The sequence below is a fragment of the Dufourea novaeangliae genome, unplaced genomic scaffold (assembly GCF_001272555.1).
Source record: "Dufourea novaeangliae isolate 0120121106 unplaced genomic scaffold, ASM127255v1 scaffold14, whole genome shotgun sequence".
In the NCBI taxonomy this organism is placed as follows: Eukaryota; Metazoa; Arthropoda; class Insecta; order Hymenoptera; family Halictidae; genus Dufourea; species Dufourea novaeangliae.
In genome coordinates, this window is record NW_015373890.1 from 4047756 (window position 1) to 4070004 (window position 22249).

At 36.2% G+C, this 22249-nt stretch overlaps 1 protein-coding gene across 1 annotated transcript in view; it reads right to left on the minus strand.

The window, feature by feature from the left end:
• Positions 1-1360: 1360 nt before the first annotated feature.
• LOC107186187 overlaps positions 1361-22249 on the minus strand; it is a gene marked incomplete at its 5' end in the record, with an annotated part of 35986 nt that continues 15097 nt past the window's right edge. The window contains 3 exons of the mRNA XM_015574012.1: positions 1361-1589; positions 2405-2636; positions 3928-4170. Coding sequence (XP_015429498.1) covers positions 1361-1589; positions 2405-2636; positions 3928-4170 — 704 coding nt within the window. The remainder of the gene's footprint in view (positions 1590-2404; positions 2637-3927; positions 4171-22249) is intronic.

A 22249-nucleotide genomic window follows, 5' to 3' on the forward strand; every position in this document is an offset into this window, starting at 1 on the left:
TAGAACCTTCATATATCAAGGTCAAGATCATCAAAGGTGAGTGCCCTAAACAAAGTTTTACCTTCATTCTAATGGTACCGATAGTTCTTTGCGAATAACTCAGAAACTGAGGCTGATCGACATTTTCGTCGAAGGAAGAAAGTTATTCAGAATGTTGACTTCTAGAATATATTAAAAAATCATCGAAATCGGTGAGGAAGTGGTTCATCGACAAGTTGACCATATAAAAAAATTACGGAATCAGTATACATGTACAAATCATTTCCAATCAAATTTAGCATATTACTTTTATCAAATCTTTGTGGAAGAATATCTTCCTATTTCTTCAATTATCAGACCTGATCCCATATTTTTGGTCGGTGAAGTGTACGTCTCTCCAGTAAAAACAGTATCTCCCAATAACAAACAGTATCGTCAACAACTATAAGAATTTTCAATATCCATCCCCCCGTTTCGGTTAACCGAGGGATCGCGTTCCCAACCCTGTTTTCCGCGTGATCATTCGAGTGTCGAATCGGAACACCACGAATTTCCCAGCACCGAAACCATGGGCGTAGCCAGAGGGGCATTTGCCTTTGCAGTGGTCTTTTCCGTACCCTGGAGGAGAAAAAAATTCAATTCTGTCCCCCTCCACCCCCACCAGAGGAGAAAAATAATACTATGAAATTTATCTTAAGCTAAATTTTGCCCCCCCCCCTTCACCCCTGATTGATAACCTGGCAACGCCCATGACCGAAATCGTATTTACAACGACCACCATAGGCGTCCGCCCCGTTCACTTCCAGCGACGACCACAGTCACGCGTGGAACAATCTTTTCCTTATACGAGAAACAAGTCCTATTTATCCAATCTTCAACGCTCTACATTCCCAATCTAAATGCACAACCTCTTCGGACGCGATCTTGATTTCAGTGAATTCGTCGTTTCCGGTATCGAAACGTTCAGCCACAAACAGTTCCATCGTGATGTAGAGATGATGTGAGACAATATTCGCTAGATCTACGCGATTGGTGAACTGAAAGTTTCTCCCTGTGAGACAGTTCTTTAGGTTCGGAGACAAACTATAAAGAAAACAACAGCCATACACCACCACGTGCTCGTTTCCGGTACCAGACGCGAGGACGAACGACCGATTCTTCAAGGCGCGACTTCCGCTCACGACGAAGCAACGATTTTGTTCGAAAAAGGGTGTTATCGTGGCTCGAGTGGCAGTTCGCAGCGGCTCCGTGGGCGCGCTGGTGATCCACGTTGGAAAAGTCGGCGTGTCAACGATTAGAAGCAGTACTTCCGCGTGCTCACTTCCGGTACCGGGCTCAAGGACGGAGGTTGTCCCTCGCGCGGGACAACCCGTTCCTCCTGTCAGCCGTAGTAGTAGCTTTTGGTGGTCAGGCTCCGTGGATTCTCCGGGCGTAGGATCGTGTGCAGACTGTCGGTGCCGACCATGTGGTTACCCAGATCCACCCGGACGCCTGTGTTGGTAGCGTGGTGGCCAGACGGGGGATGGATCGAGGTGGGCGACAATGGTATCCTTGTGTCCGCGTAATAACGGTCGCCGTGGAGCCTTTCGGCCAATTGAGTCTCTGGGATCCTGCGGAACGGTCGGAACAAGATCAATCGGATGTTAATGTAATATTAATTTATAATACGTGGGAAGAATGTAAGGTTAAGGTTGTGATGTCGAATTTAGATGATAATAACGATTATTATTATTATTATTAAGCCTTTCAAAATGTGAGACGATATACGATCAATTCAAGCTATCTTCCCGGAGATTTCAGTGAGCGAAAATGATGTAGAATGTTGGTAAATCATTACGAATATAACGATTAAATTTATCAACAGGTACAATATTTGAGAGAATTTACGATTCTTCGTTGTGTATAACTATTTCTGAAGTGATAGTCACCAGTACAATATAGAGCGAGATGTAAAAAGAATAGTCCATTGGATTAACAATTGAAATGAAACTAAAAGCAGAGAAAATCATTAAAATTTGGTTGCTTCTTAAATAACGTGTTCCCTCTCTTTAACTTAATGTCGATTCAAGATATTTTACAATTAATATCAATCTGAGACACGTTTCTGACAAATGTGTGAGATAGTAAATTATTTAAAATGTAAATTAAATATTAAATGATACAATACATATATAAGTAAATTAATGAGAAATAAAGAAATTAAGGAATTTATCAAAAAAAAAAACGAAGTAGTTCAGTTTAATTACCGAGAGACTGAATTATACCCTGTTGTGTTTGTAAATTCAGTAATATGAGTTATGTAAATACAAATTAGGTTTTGTATTACTTTACAAACTGTAACTAGAAGTTAAGTAACATTCGTAGAGTTTATGATTACGGAAGGACTACGAAAATATCCGAGAAAGTTATTAAGTGAAGTACGTACCTCGTGTCTTGCATGGGGACTGGCACGGGCGTCGTGAGGTCGATATCAGCGTCGATCTCCGAAATGTCATCGGTGAATCCGTTCGGAAGTGCCTCGTTATTTGCATGGAATTTTGCGTCCCTCTTGGCACGATGACGGCTGACTAGAAGACGTCCAATCACCAACCCCAAAAAGATCAGAATACCGGCCGTGACCGATACAATGATGTAGAGGTAGAATTTTTCTTGGTTCTCTGTACCAACGAGAAGCAACAAACGAAAATTCAATTACACATCGCGGGAGGGTCCGCATGTGCGATCTACCGACTACGAATCAAGTGAAAACTTCAACAATTTGAAATTCACGAGAGTATCAAAAATTCCATGCAAAACTACTAGAAACGTCTGCCACTGGAGAAAATGCAATGCCAAAACACAGTGCTCAACTCGCTCGACTGCAAACCACGGAAATTAATCACGCTTCGAGCAATCGGATGCACCCTACTATGTATAACTCGAGGCTTCTACATAAAAAATATAAACATAGCATGGTTTTTAAACATTCTGTTTTACTGTAACCCATTCCCTCACGTGATTATGGTCTGTTCCACGAAAGAAGAGCCCTGGGTGGTAGCCCCCCCCCCCCCCCCCCGCCACTTGTGCCGCTCTCACTCTTCGCGTCTTGGCCAATCACGTTCGACCGTCAACGTGCGTCCTCGTCTACGGTCGTCTGTCTCCATCGCACGTATTACAAACTTCTCGAGAAGGACCTACTTACAATCTCAAGTAGTGGGGACTGCGTTTGGCACGCGCCCGTCAATCATCCATTGTCTGGAAATAGTGGAGAATGTTGACGAGACGCTGAACGTTTTCACACGTCAACAATTAAAATACATGAATAAGAAAAAGTTTATTTTTTTTTGAAAGAATGTATTGTATCCAAATATTGAGCAACATATTAAAAGGGGATGAAGTTAATCCGTAGGTTTTTAAACGTTACACGTGGAAATCGCAGGGTAAAGAAGGAAGTTTATTTACCGAGCGTCTGAACGAGAGTCTCTCGTGATTCTTATACCAAAGGATGGAAAGAGACACATAGTGGCATTGAGACCGTGACAACGTCGCACGAAATACGCAGCTCGCGTTGGATCCCTACCAGGCCACGCGAAAAGGAAGGGAAACCTCCCAGGGCTCTTCTTTCGTGGAACAGACCATAGTAAATGTATTTCCTAAATCGTTATCTCCAGTATTTCACGTTTATCTACAAATATGATACTTTATTTTCGATGATCGATAAACAAGCAATGTTAACGGTAATAGTTGTAGGAAATCTCTAATTAATCGATCGTGAACAACTTATCGGTCATGAATAATATCCCGACGATGGAACTGACCTACTGTTAATAAGGACGAAATCTGTTTGTACCGACTGTAAGAATGTTCGTCGGTAAAAGAAGATCATGACCGGCAGATAATGTCCACGAGGTGTCGACTTACCGACTGATCGAAGGGCAGGTTGTGAGATGGAATCGGCGTAGTACTTACTCGATATGAATGAATATGCATTGATCCATTCATTGATATATCCAACAACGACACGATCCTCTTCGGGAAAGGCGTAGACTACCGTCGTACAATTAATCGGCGACATCGTACTGGTGGAAAGGTCTCTAGTAATATCGGCCACGTTGTTCCCGAACATTACCATCCCTTGAATAACCGTGGGCGTTAGGGGCAAGTCTTTCGCTCCTACACCGAGCGATTTATAGTTGTTCGATTGCGTGTCCACTGTTTAGACGCGAGAAACAGGTGAATTGAGGGAATTGGTGAAGATGTGAAAATTGCAATTTCGACGTAGCGATTGGGAATGATGTTTTATGTGATATTAGTCTGTAAAAAATATTTATTTATCGCAAGCTCATAGATAATTGGCGAATCTGTTTTAATAAATATCTTTAATGGTTTGGTGAGCTCTAACAATATAGTTAATATAAAATTTTATTATAAATGAACCTGAAATTTTGTTCGACGAGGCGTTCTGTTCGAGAAGATCATGTTTAAATTTATCGAACATACACACATGATTTGTCATCGTTTGACCATTATTATAAGGTGAACATTTTTGAATATAATTAACAATATTGGAGATGCAAGTTCAGTTGTTCTCCATAAATTATCAATGTTCACACGAAGAAAACAAATCATTGGCAATAACTGTTTGTAAACACGAAGGAGTACGATGTTTGTTTAATACCGAACTTGCGTGAAATCGTGAGAAATTCTTATAAAACACTGGTACGGCGATGAATTGTTTAAACTCGGAAAAGAAGCATTCTTCGAAACACATGTAACTACATGGCCATTCGCTACTCTCAAGGTGAATAGACTTAGCTCTCAACATTGGATAACTTATTATTGAAATTTTATTATTACCAATGTACTTGAGCAAAATACGTCAAAATGTGAATAACATTTTCTTGCGATAAATAAATATTTTCCGTTTGAAACTTGTAATAAAACCAAACGGCTGCTACAGTCATAACAGTATCAACTGAACTCTCAAGACCACTGACTACCTATGACCATTATACGTTTGAGCAGCCATTATAACTTAACTTAAACATTATTAACCTTAACTAGGCGAACTGGGTCATTTATGCCCAAGGCTAATTCCTTCACTGTATTAGATTTTGAAAAAATCTGTAAAATTCTGGGGTAATAATCAAAGTCTCTGTTACATTATATAATTGTTCATTAAGTCAAATGTTTAATACATTTGAAAATAAAATATAAAAATTCGGAGTATAGTTCAAGAAAAATGTGAATTCGCTTCACATTATCTACAGAGTGTTAACACAGTTTCCCATTAAAAAAGTTATCCTGAGCGTCCAGTCGATCTGTCCATAAAACACGTAAAATATGCAAACTTGTGAAACTAGTCTAATTGATGGAAACATCATCCCATGACTACTGTCTTGCGAGAGCACGTAAGAGTGACTTGTAGTGGGTGTGAGAACGCAATGCGCAGACAGGTGCCGACAATCCACATTGATCACCTCCCGTCCTGTTATTTACAACAAGCGAGGATCGAGCTGATTACTTGAAGGGACGGCAGAGGCGAACTAGAGAAACTCAACCGTCACGAGAACAGACAGTTTATTCTCGCAAGTGTCCGACCACTCCATACGTATGGTACATTTTACATGTTTAGTAATGTCAGAGTCGGAATAAACAATTATAATTTGTCCGAGTATAAACCTCGATTAAGACTTTCGCGACCTTATTGTATACCAATACCGCACGTATTCGATGTTATTTCATTCGAGCAAATAACAGTTGATAGCCGGATTTTTAGAACATGTGAATGTTGACAAATTATTATTGAAAATATCTTGATGTAATAAAGTAATGGTATAACTGGGAATTTAACATAATATCGTAAATGAAATAAAAGTGACTTATTTACGATAATCAGAAGAATATAATCAGGTTCAGTTTTAGAAAATACAATAGAACCTCGATTATTGGAACACTGTTTATTCGACTGGTGCTTAATCCAACGTTTCATTATCCGAATCTCTATGCATGACAGAAACACGTTTCAAATGAAATTTTGTTAACACTGCATAGATATGTAAATATTGTACAATAAATGATTGATTTTTTGTTTTCACTAGGTTTGTTATTTATCGAATGGAATACTACGTTATTAGTCGCGAAAGTCCTATTTTAAAATTCACTGTACACACTAAATTTTTAAAGTTCACTGAATTCTGAGCTCTTCTAAAATGCACTAGCTAGTAATTTATGTACTTTATAGAAATAAATGCTTCTATTCCGTGTTATGCTACGTGGTTAATTGGATTTTATACCCTCTAAATAATATTTATCGGCACGTTTCCGTAGGACGTATGAAAATCATTCCTTTTATCTTCAAAAAATCTGACGGACATATATTACACTGCTAAAAACAATTAGGGGATCGCCATAGAGTGGACAACTCTTTGATATAATGAAGCTAAAGAAACGAAAAAAAAAAGGTTCTATAGATTCGACAATTTAAAAGTATTTCCGTGTGATCCTAACATCTAAGTTTGGTTTTACAAAAAATTATTCAACAATTCTACGTTACATTGGCGATTGTAGCGGCTGCAACATATGATCCTTTAATTATTTCGAGCAGTGTATTCCTAACTTCAAAAATTGATTAAATTTGTAAAGTCTATTATAAGTATGGGGTGGACGAATACTTTTCTAAGTAACTGTTCTTCGATGACATCGCGTTAGTGACACACCAACTGACACGTATTTACTATTTACAAATCGCTGTTAAACGCGATTCGCAACGACGAAGCTCGTCATCGAATCGTATGAAACGGAAACGCAAGAATCCTGGTCTTTTGGGTTAATTTATTTTACAGATAGCGTTGGGCGACGGTGAATAAATCGCAGCTGCGTTATTTACAACAGTATATATTGGGAATGATATTCAATCCTCCACCAATTTGCAATCGTGTCGTTATTATACAGTGGCGATTAATGATAGGTACAGGGTTGCGTGAGTGATAAAGTAGGTACATACCCGAAAAGAATCTGATACGAGAGGAAATATCGAGACAGGATCCACGATCAGTTTCGACTATTAAGTGGAGTGCTGTTTGGGAAAAGGATGCTCTGCGTTCCGTGACCAGTTGGAAACGAAATGGAAATGTGCTTCGTAATTTAAGTACTCCATTAAAGTTTAATTGAAATGCATTATCCAATATTGATTTAATTTACAGATTGTACGCGTGGGAAAATTATACAACTCCGTGAGTTATTTAATTGTGGTTATTGCGAGAGGAAATTAAAGTAATGTCGGGAACAAATTCACGAGAACTTATTACTATCGTTATTATTATTAACGTGTAAACCACATTTGATGCAATTAAGAATGAGTCCATTTGTTAATAAAAATAATGCAATACTACTTTTACGTGTGATCATAAATCATAATAACTGTGTTAGTCATAGAGTTCAATTTTGTCGATTAATAAAGAAAACGAAATTAGAATTATGTCCTGTTTTCTATACTCGCCATGTCAGGTCCAAACAGCGTTATTACAAGAATAGATTACTCAAGTGTATAATTTTCAAGGTGAAAGCAGGGGTTCACAACTTTTAAGATAGATGATACTCGCCAAATGATGAAAAAAAGTCTTAATAAACACAGGTCGAAAAATTAATATTTTCAAGGATAAACAATATTTTGTTTCTATTAAAGCGAGTGACTTTCTCGATTCGGTAGCTGTCGTACCGTATGGAAACAATGGATTACCTTATCATTTCTTCTTTTCTTAGTTACAGAAGGTACTTTACAGTTTGTATTAGTTCTTTACAATTTTGTTTATAATCGAAAAAAATTGTTTATAATTTTGAAAATATTAATTCTTAGACTCATCTTTATTAGGACTTGTTTTCATCATTTGACGAGTACTATCTAACCTAAAAGTTATGAAATCTTTTTTTTCGTTACCTAGTATAACAAATGCATTTTACATTGTGATCCATGTGATCTTCATGAACTTTCTGCCTCTTCAACTTATCAATCCTCTTATTAGATATCAATCTGGTAGTTTAAGCATCCGAGGCTACTTGTCTAAAGCGAACTATAATTGTACTATTTGATTACTACCTATATCCTTTGACACCATAAAAAATGGAAGGATCTTTCCTAAAATAATGGGAAACGGGAGCGAAGCGTGGCAAAGTCCATCAATAACTGACGATACGTCATTTCAAACCGTGTCTTCACGGATCGATGGATCCGCAAAGGAGATACTGATACTCTGTACTTTGGACAGGTTTTCAGAGCTCAGACAGCCGGCGCACGGATATTTTTCAGAGAAGAGAAGTGCCGCCCCTGTTGAATGCCAATGGGAATGGAAATTCGAAGTTCGTATATTATAGATCGAAGGGGCGCACGGAGCTTCGTCACCTATGCCAGCGGAATACGCGAACATCGTGTCGTAATCGGTATGCATTGTGCTCCTGTTACGTCGAACCTGTACGAAAATATCTACCGATGTTACAATTTTCTTGCGTATGTAAAGAATTTTTGATGGAATATTTTCTTACGTGTGCAAAATTTGTCAATTTCGTTGAAGTGTAAAAAGAAGAATTGCTTCGTAGCATGTTCTGCAAGTGATAGAAATTTTACGTTTAAACTGCTGATTTAAGATTTTATACTAAACATGAATATGGAAAATTGAACAGAATAAAATTTAATAATGACAGTGACGTGTATTAAAGAATTGAAAAGAAAGCATTTGTGCATTTTAAAAAGGAATATGACTATGCAATTTATACAGGGTGTTCACGCTATTACTAGCGTTTCTTTTGCAAATAGTAAATATTAGAAAAAAATGAAAGAGGAAAAAGTAGTACTGTTATTTGCAAGGTATGTAATGGCGTATATCATTTTTTTGTGTTTGCACTATTTTTTTAGAAATGAGGGTGACCTTCGATTTTTTAAAAGGAAGGCTATATATTTTTTATATCATATGAAAGGGTGTGTCAAGATGAATTCATTCGTATATAACACAATAAGAAATTGTAATAGCGCGAACACCCTGTATATTATTTAGAATACATCATATCTTTTATAAAGAAAGTAAGGTATTTAATCCTGATTTTATTAAATTATTACAGTTCACGGATTTGTGAAGTTATGTAAATATCCGCAGTTTAGTGGTAATAAATACTTCTGTATACAGACTGCAGATCCATAAATTGTATGTTTTTAGCGGAAGCAGCCGAGTAAAATATAATAAAATAAAAGCTTTAATGAAATTCAAGAGGGAGTTAATTTTATTTTTACTTTGTTAAATCATTCATAAAAATAATAAAATATCATATTTATGAAAGCAATAAATATGTAAATTTGAATGAACATTCACAATTTAATTCTTCATCTCTTCCAAAATGAATAATTACTATTTTGTGTATGTATGTTACAAAGGTGAGTATGACAATTAATTATGAAGATTATTACGATGTCTACTCCCAGTTTTCATGTTATTTACACTTCTAACAAGTCACTTTTACGATGCATTCATAAACCAAATGGTAGTTTTGCAACAAAAATTTTACAATAAAACTGTAAGGGTCTAAGAGGACCCAGGTATGGATGTTCACGTAATCTTTTTTTATGATTTATGACTGACTGCTAATATGTTTTAGCTGCGTATAATTCTTTTACAATGTACGATTTATTTATTTAATGATAAATTTAAATCACAGTAATCTGAATATTGCAACTTACAATCTTCAGAATAACGATTTCCTTGTTCCAGATTACTTCATTTAGAAAATCGAGGCACTTTGTATCGTGGTTCTTTACGAGAACGTTTCGAAGACACTGAATTCACATAAACAGAATTGGCAAGCGATGCAATGCTGTCCACGCGATAGGTTTTCCGCGAGAATCAGCGAATCAGATATCGCGATATTTTGAATCAACATCGACACTACGAGGACACACGAGACGTGTACAACTTTCGATTCAATAAATCAAACGTTTTACTAGTTTTTAACCTTCCTTTCGATATCAATCCATTATTTGCCTCGCTGTTATATTTTACCTCTGACAAAATATTCATTTTATTTTTACACTCTTCTATGGAATCCTCGCACGAGAAATAAATTTTGAAACATCCATTTGAATTTTAATAACCTGCGAACTCGAAAGTGTAAATGATCGATTCTTGAAAAATCCGTCACGACTTTCTGAATCTTGATTAAATTATCTTTTATTAAATGTTCCATCATTTAAGAATACAATTAAACTTTTTACTTCTTTGCATTAATGGTGAATTGATTCAAATTAGAATAATTAGTATTATAAATAATGGATTTGTTGGTACTGCTATTTAAACAAACTTATTAGAAAATAGTCTTCGAGGTATCGACAGAAATAAATGAAATGAAAATTTATATTATTTAAGGTCAAGAATTTTATTGCCATTTCCTTGGTCGATAATTGAAATGTTTCGCAAAAGAAACGTCCCCATTGTAATTAAATATTTTATTGTGAAATATTCGTTACTAACTTTTTTCTAGAGTTTACTAAAAGATCGTCGTCAGCAGAACAGAAGCTATTTTAATCACAATTAAGGTACACACAACGAGACTAACTCGAGACGTTTTCCTTAGAGGTTCGACAAGAATGAAGAAAACTCCCTCACAGGAGATGTCCACGATAAACTCTAATGAAGTCGACGGACCCTTGTGGTTCCACAATATTTACATCGGAATTTAGACAAACTGACTTGCAGCTATCTTGCTTCGTAACGATTCGTATCTCGTCCCAGTCGGATGCTTTAAAGCTTCTGTCTTGTAAATTAACAACCGAGGAGTCAACAATTTTAAAGAATGTAACACAAGCACTACTGTTCTTACTAAATCTGACGATAATTTGATGATCATTGGCCGAAAACTATATAACTAACAACCTGCAGATCTTAAAAAAAAATTCACACTTTGATATATTATTTTACAAAAACCACCAAGGAAACTTAATTTCTCTTTCAAGAGATTTTATCGAGCTAAGAAAATAAAATAAAACAACTTCACTTTATTTTGTTTTATATCTAAAATTGTAGATTATGTTGTAAATACACGAGTTCAATTATTTGATTAAATCGTTACTACAATTTTCACATAATCACTAATTTCTGTGATAACATGTTTTGCATGCTAGCGGAACCGTGATTTACGTTAGACGTCGACGCAAATGTCAACACCATCTTAACACTGTCTTATTTCCCCGAAAACTTCCAGTGATCCGAACACACGAAGAAATCACTGTTTTTCCAGAGCGGTCGATCGACATTTAATTAAAAACGGGTCCATCAAGAGCTGATTTCCCCTACGTTAATCAGGCTGGTACTCGATCTTCTCCGTTGAAAATTCGAGGAAACGACGCCCAGCACGAGACTAACCTAGACGGCAAATGCTAGGCAAATATTTAAAACGCGAACGCTATCAGCGCGCCTCGCGATTTGCACAGCCGAACACATAATGTCAGCGTACGAAACGTATACTTAAATATTTAATTGCGTGTTCGAACTAGCAAGATAATACACTTCGAACCGTGAGTTTTCTTAGAGCTCCAAGAATTTGCTCTGATTTTTGCGATCATGCTTGTTGGGTCGCTGTAACAGTGCTTATGGATTCCTTGTAATATTTATCTGTTTTAATATTCGAATGACTATTTGTTGGTAATTTTTTATCCAAAAATATAGTATTTGTAGTTAATAGGTATAAATACCGTGTCTTTTTTTTTGACAAAATTGAAAGAGTTTAATTAAAACTTTAACACGTTAGCTACCATCATATTGTTTATAACATAGATTATGAATATCGATATAAATGTTGACACGCACTGGCGTCCATAAATATTGGGACACTCCTCGAATATGCAGCAATTATGATAAGATATTACGAACTTGCTGAAGTCAGAAATAAATATTTTTTATGGGATCTTACAGCTCAGTGGACAACATTTAATCAAAGTGACTTCAATATATAATTTTTTATATTTTTCTGTGGAGACATAAAATATAAATGAATATTGCGAAACTCATATTGCTTTTATCAAATAAAGTATGTTGACTTAGAAATCGAAGTATCATATATGCGTGATTCGTGGTAGCGAAAGTGTTAAGATAGTCCTAAAACTAGTTATTAAATTTTATTAAATCAAGCAGTGTGAGTTTAATGTGAGCTAAAATAAAATTGTAGTGAATGTAAATTATGAAATGTCTAACCCTTAATATATTGTACTTAATCGTTTCGATGAATCATTCGGTCGATTAAAAATACTCGACAGGCGATTCCAACTGGCTCCACACAGTTTCTGATCCATTGGATTTAGGCCGTTTAAATGAATTACTGGATCGTTGAAAAAAATCGACACAATACTTCCGCGAATGTTTATTCGATCGTGAAAATTTAATTACTTCAGGGCACCGATTTTACTTTTGCTTCCTATTTGTCATACGGCTAGTCGAATAATAATACAATTACGACGCAAACACGGATTTGTTTTCTACTGCATCGAGTTAAAGTGAACGTTTACATTTTATTTGTCTGTTAGAAGCATGATTCGATTTACCTGTATAATCAAGAATAATGAAAAACAAATTTTCCAAACGATACTCATGCAATTTTCAACGAATGTGCACATTTATGTATGCATGCATTTAAACGACATGCAACGAAACACTTTTGCTCCACTCAGGTATGTAGTAAATCGATACATTTAATGGAACGAAAAATATTGCAACGGATCAGAATTATTGTTACGCGTGATCCGGAAATTTCGCTTGGCTCTTTTCGTTATTAATTTATGCATGAGCAAGTCTTTTTTTTCTCCGAATAATATTTATCGAAACCGAATACGATGTAATATTTTAATGGCACATTATGCACGATAACGTTCCAGTTAATCTTTTGAAATGTAAATCATTGACAATGTGTCAATAATTTTCATTCACGATTTTACTAAATACCGAAAAAGTAGGAACATGCACGAACACAGGCACAATATTGCATATCTGCACTGACACATGATTTCACGTATACATTTTTTAGTAAGCATTTCTTTATCATTTTTGATGAAAAAAAATTTATTGAATAATGCTGTACGCAAACCATACTTAAAAGATCTTTTTTTGGTGATCGAGGCATGGAGACGACGCTGTCGTTTTGGTATATTACTATACCAATAGGTTTACATACTTCGAATATTCTACTAAAATCTTGTTAAATACTCATCAAGAAGAAGGTAAATGTACCAAAGAATCTGGCTTACATATTTTTCTAAAAATTTAGAGAAATTTCAGATTAAGTTAAAATTGGCTTTCCGCTCACGTATACAAAACGAATACAACCAAAACATGTTCCTTTTAGAGCAGTGTCATTTTTGTCTATCAGATTTTTCAGCGAATGTAAACGGCAGTGGAAATATTTGAAGGGAACACGGTTCATGAATAAATAAAAAATCGCACGAGATATGTCGTGTACAAAAAGCTGTAGTGTCCATATCGCAGAAAAACAAAAAAAATTGGTAGAAAAATAGGAAATTGTTACAAAACAAAATCGCTGCTATTTTCGTTCACAAAAAATAATAGGATAATATATAACTAGATAAATATTCGTTATTGAATCGTGTAACAGTTTCATTAAAAAAGAAGTAAATTACAGAGGGAAAAAGCTTCCCGTTTAATGGTCTCCAAATCAATTGATTCCCATGTAATAGTGTTCGGTACGCACGGATATCGAAACGCAACCATCTGTATTAGGTATGCCGTTGCATTCACGATTGTTCCGTCACAGATTGGTCTATCAGCAAGTGATCCACTATCAATACATAGGAACACTATGGCGTCAATCTAATCCTAATTAGATCCATAGGAATCGCTTTGGAAATCTCGACCCCGTTGGTACAGGGATTTCCAACAAGCAATGTAACCGTGGATACGCATAACATACGCACCGAAGTCAAAATGTTCTGGCTCAATCCAGGCTTATTAGTGCAAAAATTCATTGTATTTATGTAACATTGTCATCAATTCACTTAGAAATACTAAAATATGAGGAAATTGTATTGTGAAGTAACGGTCTCCTACATATTGGGTTGAACCAAAAAGTTCGTTCGATTTTCTATCGACAAGTGAAGATAACTGATCTTTCGTATTATAGACTACATTATAATTATAACCTGTGAATTATATATTATTGTGTTCTCTGAAATTCTCCCTTCAGTTTGAAAAACAAAATCGTAATCATTGGGATAATCGAAGTTGTGTGTAATTGATTTAAAAATGGAAAACCAGCATGTGAATTCCCGACATCTAATGCTGTATTATCTTTGAACGTGGGGAAAATGCCATTCAGATAAAAAAAAGATAAAGAAGATTTGTGAGGTGTATGGAGACAAAGCGGTGAGTGATCGTATAGATCAAAAATGATTTGAAAAATATAATACGGAAGATTTCACGAGTTATGAAATGATCGCAATGAAAGACTAATTTATCAATATTCGATAAAATGTTTGAATAATTTCAATAAATTAAAATGGGAATATATTGCTACGTATATGGACGGTACAAATCTTCATCGTAGCAATCGCTAGATCACTGTGATGTAGCTATGTTGCTCTACGGTCATAGACAACGTCATTTTGCTGTTAATAACTATATCGATTGCACGTCCATAGTGTATTTTATTAGCAAATTTACGCCGCATTTTATGGAGCCCGTTCAATCGTTCAGCCAACAGTTTCTTCTACTCAGGGATTAATTAACAGCGTAATATCGTATAAACGGGATTGGTAATTAATACAGGATTCTGAATAATAGTCTCGTAAAGTTAACACTTGTGGTTCGTCAAATAAATCTTAATACGCTGTCCCTTTTAAGATCAGTGTCTAGGCACCATTAATTCTCTTGTGAAACCTATCAATTTCATTTCAATTTTATTTTCTAATGAAAATTGCTGCAATATATCGTATTAATAATACAATTTTTTAGTTACAATTAAATCGTGGATGTTTATGAATTTATGTATAAGTGTAATACAATTGAGACCATCCGTTATCTTCGGATTCGAATGGACTTTTTCGATATTTTAATTTTCCGGTATTTAAATAATCCAGCTTCTTTGCAATACAGGTGTCATCTATACTTGGATGACGTGTTGTCAGAGTATTGAAGTGGTCTAACTTATGAACTTAAAAAATGGCAATTTCGTAAATAAAAATTACTGTATAAATTTGTATATTTATAGAAACATTGTACCATGAAACAACGTATGCAAAACAGCGTTAATTACTGCATGCTGTACACAATTTCAACGTCACAGACACGGTATCGCAGTGGCCCACGTAAACATAAAATCCCGTCCCGGTGTAATTAATACCGTGTTTTAAGGAGAATTTCTCGTCGGAAGAAGCACACTGTTTGTAATAACAAGAACCCCAGCAATTTCTTCTTTCAACTGGTTGCAATGGGAAAGTAATTAAGTTTGAAAGAAGAAACGTATTTAAAACTAACGAGCAACTTCTCCCCAACGGTGAAAGCATATTTTCCAAGGCGGAAGTTTCCTGGCAAGTACGGGGCAAGACGGAATTTCCTGTTTCTGCTTTCTAAATTAAGAGTTACAAGTTGAATGGACAATTCCAAGCGCGCCCACGCGGGCGTTTCTCGTCCGCTCGAAAGAATCTGAGTTATAACGTCGCTACTTCGCGAAGTTTATCGGCAGGCTTGACCCTTATTGCAACAATATGCAGCCCATGTACCCGTGGGGCTTGGCGAACTTCGTGCTCGACGGCTTCAGAAGTTAGGTCGGTTGCGCCGGTTAGTTAATAACTCGTCTTTTTCGTTAAACATCGACGTCGAACGCCGTGACATGGATAGAGACGATCTGGTGTCATCGTTGAAAGCAGTTTACGGACGATTTCAGCGGAAACTTTGCCGTTTTAATAAAACCTTCGAGAGGTTTTAAGGGGGATTACGGAAATCGGGTTCTTTGACCGTCGAACCACGTTATAATTGGAGGTTTGTCGATTTTAATTAGCTTATTAGATATTGTCATGATCCAATACAATAAGCTGTTTTGAATGTTGTCATCTTTAACTCTTTGAAGCACAGAATTCTACTACAAAAAAATGCTTCAATGGGTACAAAAAACGACACAATTTTCTGGCAAATAATTGGCCAATTTTCTGGCCTAATAATTATATTTTATCAACTTACTGTTAGAAATATCATTTTCACACAGTTGATCTTCCATGAAGGTCTAATTCATTCTTTGTGACAAATATTTATTTATTAATAGAAGATATGTAGCAGAAACATGCAAATTTGAAAGTTTCTTGAAACCCACTTCTAAGAGACTATACACTATAGTACTAAGATGTAGTTAAAATTATGTTTTCTGAAGCAATTTTTACGTTTGTTGTCATTAATATAAGCAAAATACAAACTTCAAGAAAGGAGTTCTTGTAGCAAAGTAATCACGTTCTTAAAAGATGTCAGAATATTTCAATTAATATGATATATATTATAATGATAACTTTTATCATTAATTCAGATAACAAAATGTAGTTATATAATAATCTACAAAGGAGCACACGATCTTAGACGTAAAAAGAAAAGATGTGTACATATTTCGTTACTTTGTCCTGATTTCTACTTTTTAATACATCTACCTCCTCTCTGTAAAATTTTCTTTTTCTTTTGAATACAAAGAAATATAAATATGAGCCTTTCAAACAACATAACGTATAATAAGAAAATTTGTATTTCATTGCAAAGCTCTGTTATGCTATTGTAAGAATTCTGATTCACTCAGATATAAAAATTAAATTTGATAAAATATAGTAAAGCAGTTATTGGTAGATCTAATATACATATAAAAACGAAAATAGTTTACAAGCGTATAATAATGTGATATGGTAAAACCGAATTGCGTATGTAGTGGAAAATCTTCAGGGGAGAAGATTTCATTGTTATCGAAGCCAACTCTGAGAAATGAAACAATCTGCAATGGGTTGGTCAATTCAATGGTAACAATGACGTTCGTTGACAGACCACAGGGTGATTCAATGCGTGGAAATTTGGTAGATGACTGCTGTCTAATCGGAATTGGATTACGCGAACATCACACCAGTATTCTCTCATTACTAACGTCAAACTGGCTATCCATAGTTCAATCTTCAATGCGACACCGAAACGACTCTTAATTGCCTGCGGGTTCGTTACAGCTGGGAATAATTACGAGGGACTATTAACGAGGGCTAATGATAACCAAACAGCGATTTCGCTTGACAATCGCTAAACGAATAATGTATATACAAGCACTATCCCATGTTATAGTTATAATCGTTTTCTTGTTGAAATTATATTAAACAAGTTTGTTTGCTTGAAAGACTTTATCAACTTATTAAGTTCCTTTGCAAAGTTTATATCCCCGAGAATTTCTTACAAATTATTTTTAATCGTCATCCAAGTGATATCGTTTTTATACGCATTTACGTAGCTTTTTATTTACATTTTTGGTGTTCGCATTTAAATTTCTGATTTTATATTTCGAGAACATTTTCTGTCTTGTTTACTGCATGTATATAAATATGGGGCGATATTGGAAATATTGTGTATACATTCCTGTGTTTCGTGTAATATTTTTTACTGAAAACAAACGAAATCGGAAAGATTTTAATTAGATTTGTTTGGGAGCGCAACCATGGTTCAGCAATTGAAATTGTTTTGTAATCGACGTTCTCAAATCGAATATACACAAATAGCCTTCAAATAAAATTTTTCGAAACTGAAATAACAAGCATTACTCTATGTTTTGAAAATTAATTCAATATATTATATATATAAATAGAACCGCATATATGAAAATTTATTCAAAAATACGACGAGTGAAATATTTGATTGTTTCTGTATGAATTTCATTTATGAATTTCACGAAATTTGTTGACAAACTCTATGTACTCTAAAAGTGACTCCTAGAGAATTTCGTTTATAAACGATTGATATCCACGAATGTAAGAACAGGAAAACTTTTCAGTGATGTGAAAAGTTTTCCTATTTCCGTTATATGTATTATTCACTTAATCGTTGCATTAACACTTAAGCCTTACGGTACTTCTGAACTTTCAGCTGGATTAAACACCGAAACTTTCGATGTTAAACCGTGTCATTGTTAATGTACAATCGTACAAACGATCCCCTTAATGGACAGCTAGTTTAAAGTAAATTTGGTTGTAACGTCAATTCTGCAATTTCCTTTCTCCTTCATTCCGAAAGCGAAAAGATATTGTTGAAAGGGGGTACAAAAGCAGCATATAGAATTTTCTGAAGAAGAATTTAAATATTTACAATATAATCTTTATTTTGGAAAATTATTTCTATTCCTAATTAATTTCCTATTCTAATCCTAAAAAATTATTCTTTCATTTCTTGTGCTAAAACTTGTTCAATATTGCTCAGGCGACAATATAAACTAAACACTTTGGGTCTGTAATTGTAAAATAAAATTCACGAAATTTATATTTCTTTTAAGGTGCATTAACGAAAATGATTGAAGATCCTTTAGACGAAAGATGCTTCTTTAAAAAATAGAACAATACAAAGAGCCCGTTTCAAGAGTCCAATTTTTCTTCAAAACCTTCTTTCTCTATCAATTATACAGAATTTATTTAATCGAAAACCTTACTCTTCATAGTTACTAATTGTCAGTGCAGTTTCAAAGTATTATTCCGGGTTTCCTCGAAAGAAGGAACTTTTTCTTGGCGTCGATCCGTGAAATTTAATTTCGCAGTCCTTCGATTCGATAGTAGGCCGGCAGAAAAGACACATCGATTATCAAGTCCCCTTACCTAATCGTCCGCGCGAGATTATGCGAGAGAGGCGAGGCGTTCTCATCGAAAAGTTCCCCAATATTTTCAGCCCTCCCGAAACGATGCGACAGGAAGTCCGGATCGAAAGTTCGGGAACGTTGTCTGATGGAGAAGATAGGGGTCGACTTCCCGAGGCTGCGGGACCATCGGCCACTACCTTTAATTAACGCGACGAGAAAGTCCTCGGTAATGTAATAAAGGATGATGAAATTGTATTAGCTTTCTAGTGACACTATTGTTCATCAATATTAATGCATGTGAAACATGACACCGTAGTTTTGTTGGAACTTCAGACGTTGTTTAATAATTTATAGTTTTGAAATATTAATACGTTCAGACATACATATATATGTTAGATATTTAGAAATATTAACTCAGTAGGTGGCCTATTAACATCTTTTCGACCTGTAGGCTATTAATCTTTTACACTCCAAGATTATTTAAATGAGAAGGATTAACGACAGACATTCTTAGGACACTGCCCCTGAAAAATAATACTCACGTTTTTCGGACAAAGGCTTATAAATCCTTAGAATTCATCTTTTACTGATTAAGTCTGTTTGTGTTACAATGAACAAAACCTGCGGTTCGAGATGATGTGCATCGCTATAGTTGAGTCTATGGAGTGTAAAGAGATAATTCTATGCTTATCGATAGGAATTCTATTGATTTACTTTTAAATCATGGTTAAAGAAGAAATAATTACATTGTGTTACACTACTGTAATTAGCTGTCTGTGACCACATCACCTAGAAATGTCGCTCACACATGTCCTGCGACACCAGTCAATGCGTCGAACGATAAATCCTCATTTCATCCCCACGACTTCTACACCACAATTTCCTCAGTCCACAACACCTAATCCCAAAAACTAATAACTGTCCACAGCTCCTCGCCGAGGATACCAACAGTTTGACAAATGTTAGAACCCCCCGGTAGCCAGCAATTAGATGCGCATCCCAGCCAACATCTTTGCGCGCGAACTACCTACGTGCATTAAAGCAAAATCCTCAAAATCGGCCCGGGGATGGCCCATTCGACCGCACGTTTTAACGACCGTTTCCTCCCACGACTAAGCGTCCTGTTACCAGCCGCGCAGATAATTCAGGCTTCTAATTAAAAGCAGCCACGTTCACCCCCATCTTCCCTTTCCCAGTTTCTGGCCGGAAACGTAATAATTCGGGAGCAACGTGGTTCGTGGATGTGTCCGGTCGAAGGAGCGCGTGGATCGGTGCTGTAACGCGGCCGTTATAGCGTACGTTGGTTCATTATCCGCGTTTTGGATTGGACCGTCGTTCGTCGACAAAAGAATTCCCCTCGACTTTATGGGACCGCTTTGTCCCCGAGCGTCGCAGCCGGCGACCTCGACGTCGCTTGGCACCGAAAGCAATATGACCGGGACGTTATCCAATTCCACGGGACTGCACAGACGCCCCACCTTTAGCTTTCCTGTACCTACTCCTCTACTTGCTCTGCGCGCACGAGGCGTTCACAAATTTTCGACAGGGTTTTTATTCGAACTTTTAGTAAGCTCACGTATCACGCTAGAGTGCGCTATTCCAGAGTTTCGATCATTGGGCACGTTGAGTGGAGAGTAACGGTTTTTGGAAGTTCTTTAAATACACTTCACTAGCGTATTTTGTTGTGATTCTGGCTGTATACATAGATGGAGTAATAGTTGGAATAGTGCCTGAAACGATATACATATAGCGTAAACACCCGGTGTTCAACCCTACTATTGAGGGGTATATTACACAATATTTTTGAACTAGATTTCATATTTTTTAAATTTAGTCTTGCGATCAGTTTCTCAGTGAATACTAAACACCTCCTTTTCATTTTTTCGAAAAATAGTTACTAGAGCGTCCTGCTCGAAATAGCGAGAGGGACATCGTCAATGATCCAAATGTAATTTTTTAAAGTTAAAAATACAACATAGGTGTCTTTTCTTATCAGTATTTGCAGATCACAAGTTTGTAATTCAAGGGGTCAGTGGGCTATCTTACATTTGCGAAACTTATTGCACTCTATGTCCTGACTTAACATTATGTTTTACGATTTTCCAAGGCTCATTTTCTCAATCTTATCGTTTGCTGTTGAATAGCCCACTATTGCACGGACTGTTTCAATCAGAAAACATTTGCAAGTTATACGCTCGCAATTACGAAAAGACGTCTGGCTAGACTCCTGTTTAGAAAATCTTACCCACGTCTGTCAGTAAATAATACGCCTTTGTATTCAGACGAAGACCTTGCATTCGTTTCTTCTCCTTGGTATAATTCTTCGAAGGTAGCCGCGTGTCAGATATCCAGGTCGCGAATCCAGGGTGGTTCTGACAATCACCATCGTTATCGTGTTTACTGGCTTTTGTTTCGTCCGTGCACCCTTCCCGCGCCTCGCACGTACTCAGCATTCTTACAGTTTCTTTTTGTTTACAGCTTAGGTGGTTTCAGGCTTTTTCACAGTTTTTCTTCTTTCTTTAGTTCGCCGTATCCCGGCCGCGTTTTTCGTTCTATTCGCGCGTTCGCTCGATTTTCGGTTCACTTTTACGCCCCGGAGGCGCCTGCCGGTTTTCCTTTTTTTTTTTTACGAACCCACCACCTCCGTGTGTTACTGTTGCTCCTCCATTTTCATCTCTCTTTTAATTAGTTTGCCTTCACGGTTACCGCGCCGTTTCTATTCCTATCGTTTACTTCTCCTATTGCTCGCTTTTGTGCGTTACTTCCGTTTCCTTTTTATCGCTGCCTTCCCGTCCCGAAGTTGATGCACACGGGCTTCGATGTAGTTTTTCTTTTTTACTACTGCTCTTCTTGCTTCCTTTATCCCACTGACCTATTTACCCTCTTGTTTATGTAAATACCTGCCTACCATCGTTCTTTTCATACGTGCTCCCGTTCAGGCAATTCTTCTGTCGTCTTTCACTTTTCGTGCCCACTGTCGAGGCTTCAGTCGGTTCTTTTTTCTCATTGACCACACTCTTCTCTTAATTACTCTTTCTTTGTTTCTGTCCCTATTCCGGTATTCTTCTTCCTGTTCATATCTTGAGAATATGTATTCACGCTTTGTTTTCTTGCTATTCTTCTTTGTTACACTTTGTAAACAGTTTCCTTCGATTTTTTTTTATTCTTATCGTGGGGAAGTGGCACTAGTTTGCTTTTGTTCAGACTTATAACTCTTATTATAGTCTAATGATTATGGCTTAGATAACAGAGATTTATATTTGATGTTGATTTTAGTCTAAATTATGTTCACATCACACAAGAAAACCAAGAACTGATTAATATTACGATGATAGAGGATAGACACGATAAGGTTACTGCTACTGTTTCTATAATACAATATATTGAATTTCTTCCAGTTTTCTACAGTGTAAGAAAAGATTAAATTTTACAGAAGTGAAAAAAATTGTGCTAG